Source organism: Colobus angolensis, unplaced genomic scaffold (assembly GCF_000951035.1).
Source record: "Colobus angolensis palliatus isolate OR3802 unplaced genomic scaffold, Cang.pa_1.0 Scaffold311, whole genome shotgun sequence".
NCBI classification, from domain to species: domain Eukaryota; kingdom Metazoa; phylum Chordata; class Mammalia; order Primates; family Cercopithecidae; genus Colobus; species Colobus angolensis.
Window position 1 is genome coordinate 1,880,482 of NW_012116389.1, and position 14,490 is coordinate 1,894,971.

The following is a 14,490-nucleotide window of genomic DNA, read 5'->3' on the forward strand; positions in this document are numbered from 1 at the left end:
AAGTGACAACAGAAATTGAAACACAGAGGGCACTTAGTTGCTGTGATCTGTTAGCTGGTGTATAAAGGGTGCTGCAGATGCTTTGGCGTGCTGGCTGGGGGGCCCCAGGTTTTTTATCTGCACGCTTGCAGACCATCATAGCTGTGCGTGAAGAAAATTAACTCAGGTTGGTAGCATAGCAGTCTTCACTTAAGCATTTGTGTGACCTCGAGCTGATGGACTGTCTAGAGCAATTTGAGCTGGACTTCATCTACATCAAATTAGATCCAGGTTTAAAACTACCCTTATACATCTCCCCTGCTTCTCTGTCCCTGACAGCTCTGTGCATATCCCCGCCCCACCGCTTGGACAGGAGGGATCTCATGAAAGTGTTGGGTGGAGGGGTCTTGTCTGCTGGCTCTGATGGCACTGTCTTGGTAGGGTTTCAGATTTAGAACCAGATTTCAGGTCTCCTCCCTAAGCTAGAAAATCATTCCAACAGATCCGATTTCTCTGAGCTAATTTACTAGGATGATCTCTACTTGCATTTAATAAAATATTCAGAGACCTATTGAATTTCAATTGTAATGCTACTGAGTTTGACTTACTAATACGCTTCAATTCCCAAATGCGTCGCATGGGCTCTTACTGAATGTGGGTCACTAGGAAAGCTTTGACTCTTAACAGAATTATTCACTGAAGTCTTAGTTACAAAGCATTACTAAGAAGTTATTTATTTAGTCCCAAAGTGACAGGTTTCAAAAAATTTTGCACGTTGGCTGGCCATAAATCCATTATATTCACTCCTCCCCCCATAGAATAAAACTTATGCTACCTTCTTGGTGTTTGTGGTGTTTGTTGAACTGCAAATCAGTTCCTTGTCATTGATTTAAAATAAAACAACCCTGATGTATCTTTAGCAGACAAGAGCCTTCTTTTGTTTCACAACCGATTTCTCCAACGGATGGAGAACAAAGACCCATAGTCCTAAAGTGCTTGTGTGCAGCCTCGTATGACCACAGTAAATTGTACATGTAATGAAATATTACTCTGTGTGTGTGTGTGTGTGTGTGTGTATTTGCGCACGTGCAATCGTAGTAGTCTTTTTAATGTATATTTAAAAAATAACAACCTAGTTTTCATGGTATGGAGCTGGTTGCATAATCTTAGAATGTAGGCCACTTGGGGGGAGGGGGCTGTGCCATTTTGAAATTATCAGTTTAAGGCTCTTGTTTAATAATTATGACAGCAGCTGTTTTCTGAAGGATTCCAGTCTGTTCATATGGTTGGGTCTGTATGGTTAGTGGAGTCTAGATGCTACAGGCCTTTCTCATCATTCACACATGGATGGCTGTGCTGCTGGCCCCCACCCCACCTACTGCAGTTTACTGAATATCTGTGAGGCCAGACCCCCTTCCACTCCATTGCTTCGCCCTCAGCACATGCTCACACACACAGACACACAATGTCAAGGTTTCACAGGGGTTACAAGTCCCCTTGCTCATCCTCCAGTCACTGGAACTGGGAAGTGAAATCTGGTGGTGGTGAGTACATTGCGGGTTGAACCCAGCAGAGTCAGTGACCCTCTGTGCCTAATGTGCAGGCACAGTGTTAGGGACGCTTTTTTACATGAGTCATTTGTTTGGCAGGTTTGTGACATCGGGAGTCTCATTGTCATTTTTATTTCTTACAGTTTTATGTGCTGAAAGAGTTGGCCAGATGACTAAGACATATAATGACATAGATGCTGTCACTCGGCTTCTTGAGGAGGTAAGTGCTCCAGGGGAAGGCAAAAGAGTTGTTTATAATCGACTGGTTTTCATTGATGCTGATTAAAGCATGCCTTATCACCTGTTTCAGTGAGGAATCTTGGAAATTAGTCTCTTTCAAGGTATAATGTAATAGCTTTACTTTTTGAACTAGTAGCTACGTAGGCCTTTATAGCTATAATTTTGTGTAGATATTTTATGTTTTTAAAGGAATATATTAATGGCACCAAATGTGGTACGTTTAAATACTTGGTAGAATATCCAGTTGTAAGTGTAAAAAATCCTGAAACATTGACTAAGGATATATTTCAAGTGCATCCAAAAAATGTCAGAAAAATATATCATCGTCTGTGTCTTCCTAATGTATTTTAAGTTTTGACTTAGGCTAGTGGAATATTATGCAGTGTCAGCATAGAAATAAGCAAAATAAGCATGGCGAGAAAAATTTAAGTAAGTTGCTTAAGATTAGGTGAGCTGCCTTTATTTTAGAGACTGATTTTCTGAATTTCTTCTGAGTATTCTGTCGCAGTTGAGAATTAAGTATGACGAAGGTCTCTAGAAGCAGATGAGTATAATATGTGTATCTGCATGCCTGGAACAGGCCAGAACATGGTGGGTTCTGAGTATTTGTTGAATACATCTCCATCATTAATACACTGCCCCCTTCACTGAATCAGGCCTTAAATGGACAGGTGCTGCCTTCTAGCCCCTTGCTTCGGCTCTAGAAACTGGAATGATTTTGGGGTGTGTGATTATTATGTGGAGGACACAGAAATCGTTGTCATTGTTTTCAACCAGTGGGAGGTCAGGGTTGAAGCTCAGACAGGAACTGGGCCAGACTCGTTTCCCAGAGGTATTTTTTGGGGTGTGTGGCATTCTTTCACCGTTTTTATGTCTCTCTATTCCCATGTTTCTACCTCTGCACATCTAGCATTCTCTTCCTGGTCCTGCAGTCCACTCCTGTTTGAAGTCACAAACTCATCAGCTCCCCAGAAGTGATGTCAGGGTTTTTGGCTATGTGACAGGGTGTCAAGGGCGGTATTTTGGGGCACCGGCCTTCAGCCTTCGGATGTCACTCTAGTTGCCGCTGTCTTTGGTGTTAGCCACGTGGCAGCCTGCCTTGGTTGGCACCACCGACTTTTGAAAATGGTTAATTGCTGACCCCTTTCTACTGCATTCGTTTCCCCCAACAGTGCTCTCCAGATCTTACAAACTGCTTCTGGCGCCTGCTCATCACCCCCTGTTCAGGTCATTGAGTGTTCTGAGAGGGGTCCTAAATCTGTACCTTCCAAGGCTACCACTCAAACTCTTGGGGCCTCAGCAGTGAGATTTTAGCTTCTCTCTGCTTTCCTCTTCCTTGCAGCTGCCACCGTCCATGCCCTCTGTGACCCTCTCACCCTTTCTCTAAGGCTCCTCGCTGTGTAGTCAAGGCCACCCATTGCTCACAGTCCTGAATGCTCCTCTAGCCCTTCACTGTCACTGGGGACATGGCTCCTGCTCTCCCACCCTTGGCCCTCTATGGCATTTAACTGCGTCGGTTCTTTCCTGCTTCTCAGTCTTGTGCTGCAGGGCCTTCCAGGGACCTTTGAAGCTGGTCCCAACCCCATCCCCAAGTAGTCTGTGCCCTCGCTGAGCCCCAGGCTTGGGAGTCACCCCACAGTCCTGTTTGTTTTGTTCATCCAGCTGTATGAACAATGTATTTTTTATTTTTCTGTAGAGGTGGGGTCTCCTTATATCGCCCAGGCTGATCTTAAACTCTGAGGCTCAGATGGTCCTCCTGGTCTGGTGCAGTGCCTTACGCCTGTAAATCCCAGCACTTTGAGGGGGTCAAGACAGGTGGATCACTTGAGCATAGGAGTTTGAGACCAGTCTTGCCAAAATGGCCAAACCCTGTGTCTACAAAAAATACAAAAATTAGCCAGGCATGGTGGTGTGTGCCTGTAACCCCAGCTACTTGGGAGGCTGAGGTGGGAGATTCGCCTGAGCTCGTGAGATGGAGATTCCAGTGCACCGAGATCATGCCACTGCACTTCGCCTGGGCACCAGAGCGAGACTGTGTCTCAAAAAATAAAACAAAATTAGAACCAAACTACAGCCACTGTTTATTTGAATCTCTCACATTTTTAAATTAAAAAATGCTCTCACCTTGGCCTCTCAAAGTGCTTGGATTACAGGCGTGAGCCACCACAGCCAGCCTGTTTTATTTTTAAAGGGTCGTCATGGCAACAGCATCTGTTTGTGTCTATGCGTTCCGTGTCTGATGCCATTCTGTTCCTGTCCTGATAAGATAAAGGCCTGAGTTACTGCCTTTCCTTGGAACTGGGAGGGTGTCCTGGTTAAAGTCTGACTGCCCCAGTCGTGTAGCTGTTGCCCTGTGCCGTGCTTTCCCTGGGCTGTGGCTGTGTTTCTTCTGTGCTTTGGTTTGCATACCTGCTACAGGCAGACAAGTGGGGTACTGGTGGATTTGCACAGGATCCCAAAGCACAGCCTTCCACCAGCGTGGAGGGTTCGCTTCTGGTTTTAAGGGGAACAAGATGCTGTGGCTCCCCTGGGCTTGCTGCTGTCTGGAATGCACCTTTGGGCAGAGCTTGCCTCCTCCTCAGTTACAGAGAGGGTGATTCCACTGGCCCCTTAGTCATGTTTTTATCCTGAAATTGGTGAATGAGATGAGTCAGTTGCTAAGCGTAGGCGGCAGGCTGTTCGGAATCTCTAGTAGGTGTGTCAGTCAGCGCTAGAGTTCATTGGTAAAAGGGGGCTGAGACTCAAGTTACAGTCTTTTTTAAGTCTATGCTTTGAAAGCATAGTGAGGAGAGAGGGAGGAGGCAGTTAGAATGAGCTCTACCTTGCCTCATTTCTTGGGGGAATAGAGGAACTAGTTCTTTTAATAGCTTATTTCCAAGGGCCTAAATTACTTGTTTGTGGTCTCTTTTTCTCATTGTAGTTTAATCCAGTGACCATCTTCTAGCTGTTTTCTGGTTTTTATCTTTTTTTTTTTTTTGGTAGACATGGGGTCTCACTATGTTGCCCAGGCCGGTCTCAAACTCCTGGCCTCCTCAAACTCCTGATTTTCCCACCTTGGGCTCCCAAAGTGTTGGGATTACAGACATAAGCTGCCATGCCTAACCTGTTTTCTTGTTTTTAGAAGTAAACATTAATCATATTTTGGCTAGAGAAATGGGAGGTTTTTTTCATTCTTGTAATTCTCAAAGAAAAACCCAACCAGCCTGTTGCCTCAGTAATACTAAAGAGAAAAAACTAGAGACTCTACAATAACGTTTCTGTTTAAATTTCCATTTTAACTATTTTTAATATAACTTGTTATTTTCAATGTTTTGAGTACATAGTAGGTGTATGTATTTATGGGGTACATGAGATACTTTGGTAAAGGCGTATGCTGCATAATAATCATATCAGGGTAAATGGGGTATCAGGCTGAGCAACATGGCTCACACCTGTAATCCAGACACTTTGGGAGGCTGAGGTGGGAGAATTGCCTGAGGCCAGAAGTTTGAGACCAGCCTGAGTGTTCAGTCTGAGAACTAGTTCTAGTAGAGACATTTGGTAGACTTGAGTTAGATTTTTGGAGACTATACTTCCAAAGAGAAGTGAACATTGGTATTGCAGTTTTAACCAAATTCAGCTGAAACCACTTGGACTAGGTGCTAATTTTGACTCAGCCCCTAGAGACTTTAATTCTGTGCAGCCTCCCTCACACAGTTTTTTGAATCCTTTCCTCTAGGTACCTAATAAGCACAACTGTTGAGTCTCAGAAATGACAAAGGTCCATGAAATAAGGGACCTTTTTTTTTTTTTTCAATTTTGTATTTTGAGATGGAGTCTCCTGTGTTGCCCAGGCTGGTCTTGAACTCCTGTGCTCAGGAAATCCTCCTGCCTTGGCCTTCCAAAGTGCTGGGATTACAGGCATGAGCCACTGCACTCAGTCAAGGGAACTTCTTGGTAGACACTGTGGCCAGTGTAGATAAAAGTGCAGAGATGAGCATCTCGGTTGGTTGGGCAGATTCACCGAGTCCCCTTTGCCCCATGACAGGACTGTCTCCACATGTACTGTGTTTCTAGAAAGGCAAGGTCATGATGGGGAGGCACAAATTGTGAGAATGAGTTGGGGAATTTGCAACTCTTTTTTTTTTTTTTGAGACAGAGTCTTGCTCTGTCACCTGGGCGGGAGTGCAGTGGGGTGATGTTGGCTCATTGCGAGCCCTGCCTCCTAGGTTCAAGTGATTCTCCTGCCTCAGCCTCCCGAGTGCCTGGGATTATTGGCTCCCACCACCACCCCCAGCTAATTTTTGTATTTTTAGTAGAGACAGGGTTTTGCCATGTTGGCCAGGCTGGTCTCAAACTCCTGACCTCAAGTGATCCCAAAGTGCTGGGATTACAGGTGAGAGCCACTGTGCCTGGCCTATCTACAGCTCATTTTTGATACTGTGATACCTGGCTGGCTTCTGGGACTGTGGTAACAGCATTGCCAGTTTGGGGATTGTGGAAGGCCTGGAGGAGAGAGACCATCATCCTGCAAGAGGGAGCCAAAGTGCTGTTGAATCCTGTCTTCTCAAACTGTACTTGACCTCAAGTGCTGCGCTTATACCGCAGTGAAGTTCCTGTGGTTAGCAAAGGGAAATGTCTGCTGTTGCATGGAATCATTGGGTGGATATCTAAGACGTTAGAAATAAAAGCTGATTATTCTCTTTATTCTAAAACTCAGTGAATCATAAAGTTAGAAGAGTTTTCCTAGAATATCTCAGCTAGCCTGCCCCTTTACTCTACCTCCATTTAACAGTTGAGGGAACCCATGTTCAAATAGAGAACCCATGCTCTCCCAGTTTACAGCAGGATAGTTCACCTGGAGCAGTTCAATTTGTGACCAGTACCTGCTGTAAGAAACACAGCTTAGGTTGTGACCCAGTATTCACATAGGTAAATATGTGACAAGCAACAGTTTAAACATGAAATAATAATCTTATTACATATAGTGCACTTTGGTGTTTTCAATTCTGTGCCATTGTATTTAAGTTAAGACAAAATGTCGGTTGCTGTTACTAAAATGGTTCTCAACCCACCAATGGGTTTGAAACCTGTGGCCTGAAAAGTGAATCTGTTGGCCCGGCACAGTGGCTTACACCTGTAATCCCAGCATTTTGGGAGGCCGAGGAGGGCGAATCACCCGAGGTCAGGAGTTTGAGACAAGTCTGGCCAACATGGTGAAACCCCATCTCTACTAAAAATACAAAAATAAGCTGGGTGTGGTGGTGCATGCCTGTAATCCCAGCTACTCAAGGGGCTGAAGCAAGAGAATTGGTTGAACCTGAGAGGCGGAGGTTACAGTGAGCTGAGATTGTGCTACTGCACTCCAGCCTGGGTGACAGAGTAAGACTCTGTCTCAAAAAAGAAAAAAAAATCAATCTCTAGTGTACTTGATCCCTGTGAAGCAAAAGCCGTTTGCCTGGGACCATGTGGGTAGTTAATAGCAGGTGTTGGATCAGAACCTAGGATGCCTCCCCAGTGTTTTTCCTCCCCCAAATGACATGTTTCCATTCTTTCTTTCAAACCACATGAACAGAGTAATTAGCATATACTTCTAAAATGATTTAATTTTTCTAACTTCTCCCCTTGCCAACACCCAAGTTGAATCTGACTGTGGTAGCAAATCGCTAAGTCTGCATTTGCTGATGGCATCTGTCCACTATCAGGGGACCTCTTTCTTCCCCAGAGGCTACCCTGCCTTTATATGCCACTCCGAATTTTCCTCTGTGTACTGGCTCTGCCTAATTGATGCCATCAGCTGACCTAACAGAAAATTCTGTGCCCTTAAGAGTGTTTTCGTCTCTGAATATGGCAATTTTATGCTAACATCTGCATTTTGAAAGTTGTTTTCTTCTTAAATGAAGCCTAAGTAGCCTTTTCTAAGTAAAAAAACAAAAAAGCATGTAATTGTTTTTGAGAGTAACTTTAAACATTTTTGTTTCACATAAGGCAAAAATAAGGAATTCAATGCATTCCTGCCTAATGTATGCTAAAGAGGCTGCCTCCCTGTGTCAGCTCTTGGCTTCATTGTAAGAGCGTTTTATAATTTCTATATTTATTCATTCGTTCACTTAACAAATGGCTACTGTTTCCCTGTGCCCTGCCCTGGCAATACAGTAGCCCACCCCTCAGGTGGAGAGACAGGTTATCAAGTGATTCCACAAATAACAAAAGCAGTTGCAAACAACTGTTTTTAGAAGCATTTCTTTCTTCCCCATAGGAACAAAGATTTGTTTTCATTACATTTTCAGACTTCCCTTTCCTTGTGTGATGTCCATGTAGCTCTCACATACTATATGGGCAGAGGTTACGCCTGTTTTAACAGGCATCAAATACCAACACAGATGGTGAATTATTAATTCCTTTGTTATTTCTAGATGCTCATGTTTTCCTCGTTTGGCACTGAGCACCTATTGACTCCTTCAGGAAACACAGGTTCTTTTGAATCCCTATTCTCTGTCTTTCCTTTCGTAGAAAGAGCGGGATTTAGAATTGGCCGCTCGCATCGGCCAGTCGTTGTTGAAGAAAAACAAGACCCTAACCGAGAGGAACGAGCTTTTGGAGGAGCAGGTGGAACACATCAGGGAGGAGGTAAGACACTGGAGGCCGAGGCTTCCAGAGGGCCCCGCCACAGGCCTGGGAGCCATGGGCATGGCTGAAGGAGATGATAGAATGGGGTCCTAGCTGGAAGGGCCCTCCCGAGGGCACGACCATGGCCTGAGCCCAGAACTGTCTGTTCTGAAACGGTCACCTGGGGACTGAAAGCCACCTTGCTGCAGCTCCTGCTGCTGCTTGTGTCTCCTTTCTTTCCTCAGGCCATGTGGATGGGATGGCTCAGGGCGGGCATGGTCCTTACTCAGTCGTTTGTCTGTGTGTCATGTTGGGCCAGCCACAGTCCTTGTCCTCAGAGAGTCTAGACTGTAACCATGCAGGCTGATTAAGATGCTCCACGCTTGGCAGAAGGGCACCCAGGCTAACATGACAACGAGCAGGGGTTCCTGAGGCTGGCTGGGCTTGGGCTGCTGAAGAAGGAGCCCTGTTAGGAGGCCAGCTCGTGTACACAGAGGAAAGTGGTGACTCACATTCATCGTTACAGTATAATTTTGTGTGTGTAAAACAAAACAAAAATAGCCTATTGTTTTCATGATAGAAACCCTCTTATTTCCATGATATCGATCTTGGCTGATGGACATCAGTGGTGAGAGGAAGGGCATGGAGCTTTTCGGTTTATCTTACGGTACCTAGGTTTAGAAGGAATGATGCTGATTTTCTGGAAGGGATGTGGTATGGACAGAGGAGAGCAGCTGTGGAGTCAGGTGGGGTTGCTAGGGCAAGGATAAGAAGCTTAAGCTAAGTATCCAGGCCCTACTTAGTAGCTTCTTTTCTGTCACCCTGTTCTTCTAACAGTTTTAACTGTGACAACACTCCTTGTTTCTTTTCCACTTTTCTTTTTCCTTTTTCTTTTCTTTTTTTTTTGAGATGGAGTTTTGTCCTTGTCACTCAGACTGGAGTGCAGTGTTGTGATCCCAGCTCACTGCAACCTCCACTCCCCGGGTTCAAGCTATTCTCCTGCCTCAGCCTCCCGAGTAGCTGGGATTACAGGCGCCCACCACCACACCCAGCTAATTTTTTACATTTTTGGTAGAGACGGGGTTTCACCATGTTGGCCAGGTTGGTCTGGAACTCCTAACTTCAGGTGATCCTCCCACCTCAGCCTCCCAAGGTGCTGGAATTACAGGCATGAGCCACCATGCCCAGCCCCTTTTTTTTTTTTTTTTTTTTGAGATAAGGTCTCACTCTGTCACTCAGGCTGGAGTGCAGTCGTGAGATCACAGCTCACTGCGGCCTTGACCTCCCGGATTCAAGCGATCCTCCCACCTCAGCCTCCCGAGTAGCTGGGACTACAGACATGTGCCACCATGCCTGCCTAATTTTTGTGTTTTTTATAGAGAAAGGTTTCACCATGTCGCCCAGGCTGGTCTCAAACTCCTGGGCTCAAGTGATCCACCCACCTTGGTCGCCCAAAGTGCTGGGATTACAAGCGTGAGGCCCTGTGCCTGGCCTCTTCTCCCTTATTTTCTATCAGAAACTTTCTTAGTGGGAGTGGATACCCTTGTTCACGTTCCTAAGATGTATTCACCCTTTTTCCTTGTTAGAACTATTCCCAGTACATTGTTGTCTGGGTTTAACAGTAGTTTTCATATTACGAAGCATAGTTACCACTATATAAGAAAAGTTTTAATCCTGGGCTTTCTTTAAGATGTAAGAAGAAAGAAGGCTGTTGTATTTTAGGAGAAATAAAGTGATTCCTGCATTCCCTGCCCCCAGCATCATGACCTGGATTCCCTCTCATGTGATTGGTGGGAAAGCATGCTGGGTCAGCCTGGCCCCCTCCCGGCCACTTGTGAGCAGCGGGATATGCCACCCAGTAACTCACAAATGGTCACCCGTCAGCTTCTTCACTATACTGTTCTTGCTTGGGACAAGCCTCACCTTGCGCAAAGAGGATCCAACTCTCTGGGAGTGGAAATGCCTTTTATCCCCCTCGGAAGAGCTTTGAATTTGAAAGCTATAGCATGTTTCCCTTTGGCATATTATTAAATTATCAATCTAGGTGTCGAAGTTAAAACCTTTATGCACATAAAATTGTCTTCTCCATGGGAGACATAATAATTCACTCTGTTTTGTAGAAAAGTTGCAATAAACCATAGACTCTAAGTCAAATTATAAACAAGAAAGAGTTAAAACATAACTGCAGTTCTTCTTATAGCACTGGTTCCCTATTCATCAGTACTGCAGAGTGAAAGGGCAAGTGAAAAATTGTGCAGTACAACTTTATTTAAAAACCTTAAGTACAAATCAGGGTGATCTGCAAAGCCATCTCAGCAGGAGTCAATGTAGCCATTCCCTGATGGTTGCCTCTTTTATTCCTGTGTCTGTCTGAAATTTCTATCTAGTGAGCATTGAGCACGGAACAAGGTCTGGCTGGGCTTAGCCAGGAGCCTTATGAGGGTGCATCCCAGAATGGGGCTGTGTGGTCATCCAAGTGTGAGAGCAAGGGTCGGTGAGCTGCCTGTATCGGCCCGTGCAGAGCTGGCGTCTCCAGGATCCTATTTGGAGTTGGGATTTGGTTCTGGCAGAAGTGAATGAATGGCCTTTTCTTTCATTTAGTAACATGATCAGTTTTTCTGGCTATTTGACCAGCTGGTCATCTGGCTACTTCCAAAGCCCCTGAACAGTCGCATCCCCACAAGCATCATTCTCTTTTTTTTGAGACGGAGTCTTGCTGTGTCGCCCAGGCTGGAGTGCGGTGGCGTGATCTCGGCTCACTGCAAGCTCCGCCTCCTGGGTTCACGCCATTCTCCTGCCTCAGTCTCCTGAATAGCTGGGACTACAGGCACCCGCCACCATGTATTTTTAGTAGAGATGGGGTTTCACCATGTTAGCCAGGATGGTCTCGATCTCCTGACCTTGTGATCTGCCTGCCTCGGCCTCCCAAAGTGCTGAGATTACAGGCGTGAGCCACCGCGCTAGGTCACATCATTCTTTTTCTGAGATGGAGTTTCTCTCTGTTGCCCAGGCTGGAGTGCGGTGGCGTGATCTCGGCTCACTGCAACCTCCACCTCCCAGGTTCAAGTGATTATCCTGCCTCAGCCTCCCGAGTAGCTGGGATTACAGGCACACGCCACCACGCCCGGCTAATTTTGTATTTTTAGTAGAGACGGGGTTTCACCATGTTGGTCAGGCTGGTCTTGAATTCCTGACCTCAGATGATCTGCCCACCTTGGCCTCCCAAAGTGCTGGGATTACAGGCGCCAGCCACTGTGCCTGGCCCCCAGGCATCATTCTAGTCCCCTTTCTGCTCTTCCCTGTACCAAAGTAAAAATTGTGAATTTAGACAGCTTTCTATCGAAAAGTAATTGTGTTTCTTTTAAATAGATCAAATGAAAGCCTATTTTTTTGAATAGCACAAAATCAGTTTAAATGCTTTCATTTTCAATGGTGAATTTTAAGAAAAATATTGTCACTAAGTGGTAAGTATTAGAATGTGAGTCGGGACGATAATCAACTTTTGGGAAGCAAATGATGGGCCCCCGCTCTGCTTGTGCAGGTGTCTCAGCTCCGGCATGAGCTGTCCATGAAGGATGAGCTGCTTCAGTTCTACACCAGCGCTGCGGAGGAGAGCGAGCCCGAGTCCGTTTGCTCAACCCCGTAAGTCACCAGAGGGCTGTATTTCTGGAGGCCAGAGCACAGGCTGACCGCTGTTGATGTCCTTGGAGTCACCTAAACAGGGTCACCTTCAGCAGCAATGGAGGTCAGCTGCTCTCAGCCTTCTCTGGACCAAGCGTCTCCAAGTGCCTCAAACAGATTGATTTTACTATTTTAGCAGGACATGGATGGACAGGTTTTTAGTTTTCCTTTTCCTGGGTCTTACTGCTTATTTGTCAATTTAGATTGATTTGCCCTGGCACATGAGTGGATAGTGGGTTAGGCTCTGCTGTTGGAGGCAATTCAGGGTTCTGGAGCCAGAGGTGCTATGGCAGGTCCTTGGGACAGAAGGCGTGGTGTCTTCTCTGAGAGTCAGCAGATCCTCATGTTGGGAGCGTGAACTCTAGAGCCCAGTGGGCTGCTTGCAGATCTTGGCTCTGGGACTTACCAGCTGCACGCTGTTGGCTAGGTTACTTAACCTTTGTACTTGTTTTGTCATTTGTAAAATGGAGATAACAGTAGAACTTAGGTCACAGAGTTATAAGCATTAATTGAGTTAAAACATACAGAGTACTTAAAAGAGTTGTTGGCACATACAAATGCATTATGAGTATTAAATGAACTCCCAGACATCCTGGAATTGTGTAGGCTTTAAACAAAGTTGGTCCCCTGAATTCTGAGGTGATGTGGCAAGTTGTGGATAAAGGGTTGAGATGTGGGTTCTGAATTGATGGTGAGCCTGTGCACTGGGAGCGCTGTCTTCCTGGGGTTGGTAGAGTGGTCTGGTGGGTCACTGTCCTTCGTGCAAGCCCTTCTTTGTGTCTCTAACGTGGTTTGTCAGGTGGTGGGAGGAAACGCGCCTCCCTAGGTTGTGAGCGTACTTTTCTCCCCCAGGTTGAAGAGGAATGAGTCGTCCTCCTCAGTCCAGAATTACTTTCATTTGGATTCTCTTCAAAAGAAGCTGAAAGACCTTGAAGAGGAGAATGTTGTACTTCGATCCGAGGTGATTTGCCCTCCCTGCTCCTGCCCCTGCTGGAAGGGAGGTGCCCCCACTCACCTTACCCGGCGAGGACAACCATGGTTAAGTGCCCTCCTCAAAGGTGGCGGTCCGTGAAGAGCTGTACCAGGCGCTCGGCAGACGTGCCTCCTCTGTGTTCTGGGCACTGCCTTCCAGCCCAACACATGCCTCCCTGGCTGGGGCAGGCGAACCTGGTGAATGACATGGTGTCTGGACCGGGAAGAGTCAGAGATCCCCTCCTTCACAGTCATTCCTGCAGTGAGGTCTCAGACCCCTGGTGTTCTCCAGGTCTGACCACAGCACCTGTGGAGAAACCCAGCCTTGTTTTCGTGCTGCCACAGATCAGATGATCAAGGAAGTAGTCCATGGGTGCTCAGAGAGAGCCATTTTCTTTTTTTTTTTTTTTTTGAGATGGAGTCTTGCTGTGTTGCCCAGGCTGGAGTGCAGTGGCGCAATCTCGGCTCACTGCAACCTTCGCCTCCCGGGTTCAAGCTATTCTCCTGTCTGAGCCTCCTGAGTAGCTGGGACTACAGGTGCCCACCACCATGCCCGGATAATTTTTGTATTTTTAGTAAGAGATGGGATTTCGCTGTATTGGTCAGGCTGGTCTTGAACTCCTGACCTCAGGTAATCCACCTCCCAAAGTGCTAGGGTTATAAGCATGAGCCACTGCACCTGGCAGAGCCATGTTTCTTAAACAATTAACTCAAAAAGGTTGAGCTGAGGCAACTTGGGGACTCATGCTTTTGAGTTTTTTTTAATTGGTAAGGCATTGTGCCTAGCATATTGCCCACGTTATTTATTTATTTATTTTTGGAGTTCGCAACAGGGCTGAAAGCTGGTTACTTTGATTCTCATTGGAACATTTGGCCCCAGGCTGCTAGGTGTTTTGATAACCCAAGGTCATTCGAGTGAGTAAATGACAGCTAGGATTTGCAAGTCTGTGACCCTAAGCCCCTTGTTTTTCACCTTCACCTACTGCCCCTCTCTAGAAACACTGATGCGTGCAAATTTAGTACTGTTTGTCTTAATTAGTGGTGAGTTTCTGTCCTCTAGCCAAGGTATGGTGTGGTACAGTATGGCCCTGTTTATCAAGCCCCTCAGGTTGGAGCTGTGTGCCCACCTAGGCTGGCCCTGGGTTCCTGAGAGCCCCTTAATAGTGCAGACCGTCAGTCAGCGTGAACTTGCCCACACCTTAGTAAGATCTTCATGTCCCATCTGAACAAGATGCTCTTCTGCACATCTTGTTCTCTTAGACCTCACCTCTTCCAGCCCCTTGTTCACTGATGGGTCATGTAAACCCAGATTGACCAACAAGGCTGCCCAGGTTTCCTCTGCCAGCCAGTAGCTGAGCAAGGCAACAGGCCTGTGCTGCCCATTCTGAGTCCAGTGCTGCCTCTTCCAGTGCCTGCCTCATGTAAATGCTCTAGCCCCGGGTACCCAGCAACTCATCCAAAGCCAGCCAAGGGAATCTGA

At 46.3% G+C, this 14,490-nt stretch overlaps 1 protein-coding gene across 4 annotated transcripts in view; it reads left to right on the forward strand.

The window, feature by feature from the left end:
- TRAK1 (trafficking protein, kinesin binding 1) overlaps window positions 1–14,490 on the forward strand; it is a 133,632-nt gene that overhangs the window by 83,245 nt on the left and 35,897 nt on the right. For all 4 annotated transcript variants that reach the window (XM_011950937.1, XM_011950938.1, XM_011950940.1 and 1 more), the window contains 4 exons: window positions 1,673–1,749; window positions 8,262–8,378; window positions 11,899–11,999; window positions 12,891–12,999. In XM_011950937.1, coding sequence (XP_011806327.1) covers window positions 1,673–1,749; window positions 8,262–8,378; window positions 11,899–11,999; window positions 12,891–12,999 — 404 coding nt within the window. The remainder of the gene's footprint in view (window positions 1–1,672; window positions 1,750–8,261; window positions 8,379–11,898; window positions 12,000–12,890; window positions 13,000–14,490) is intronic.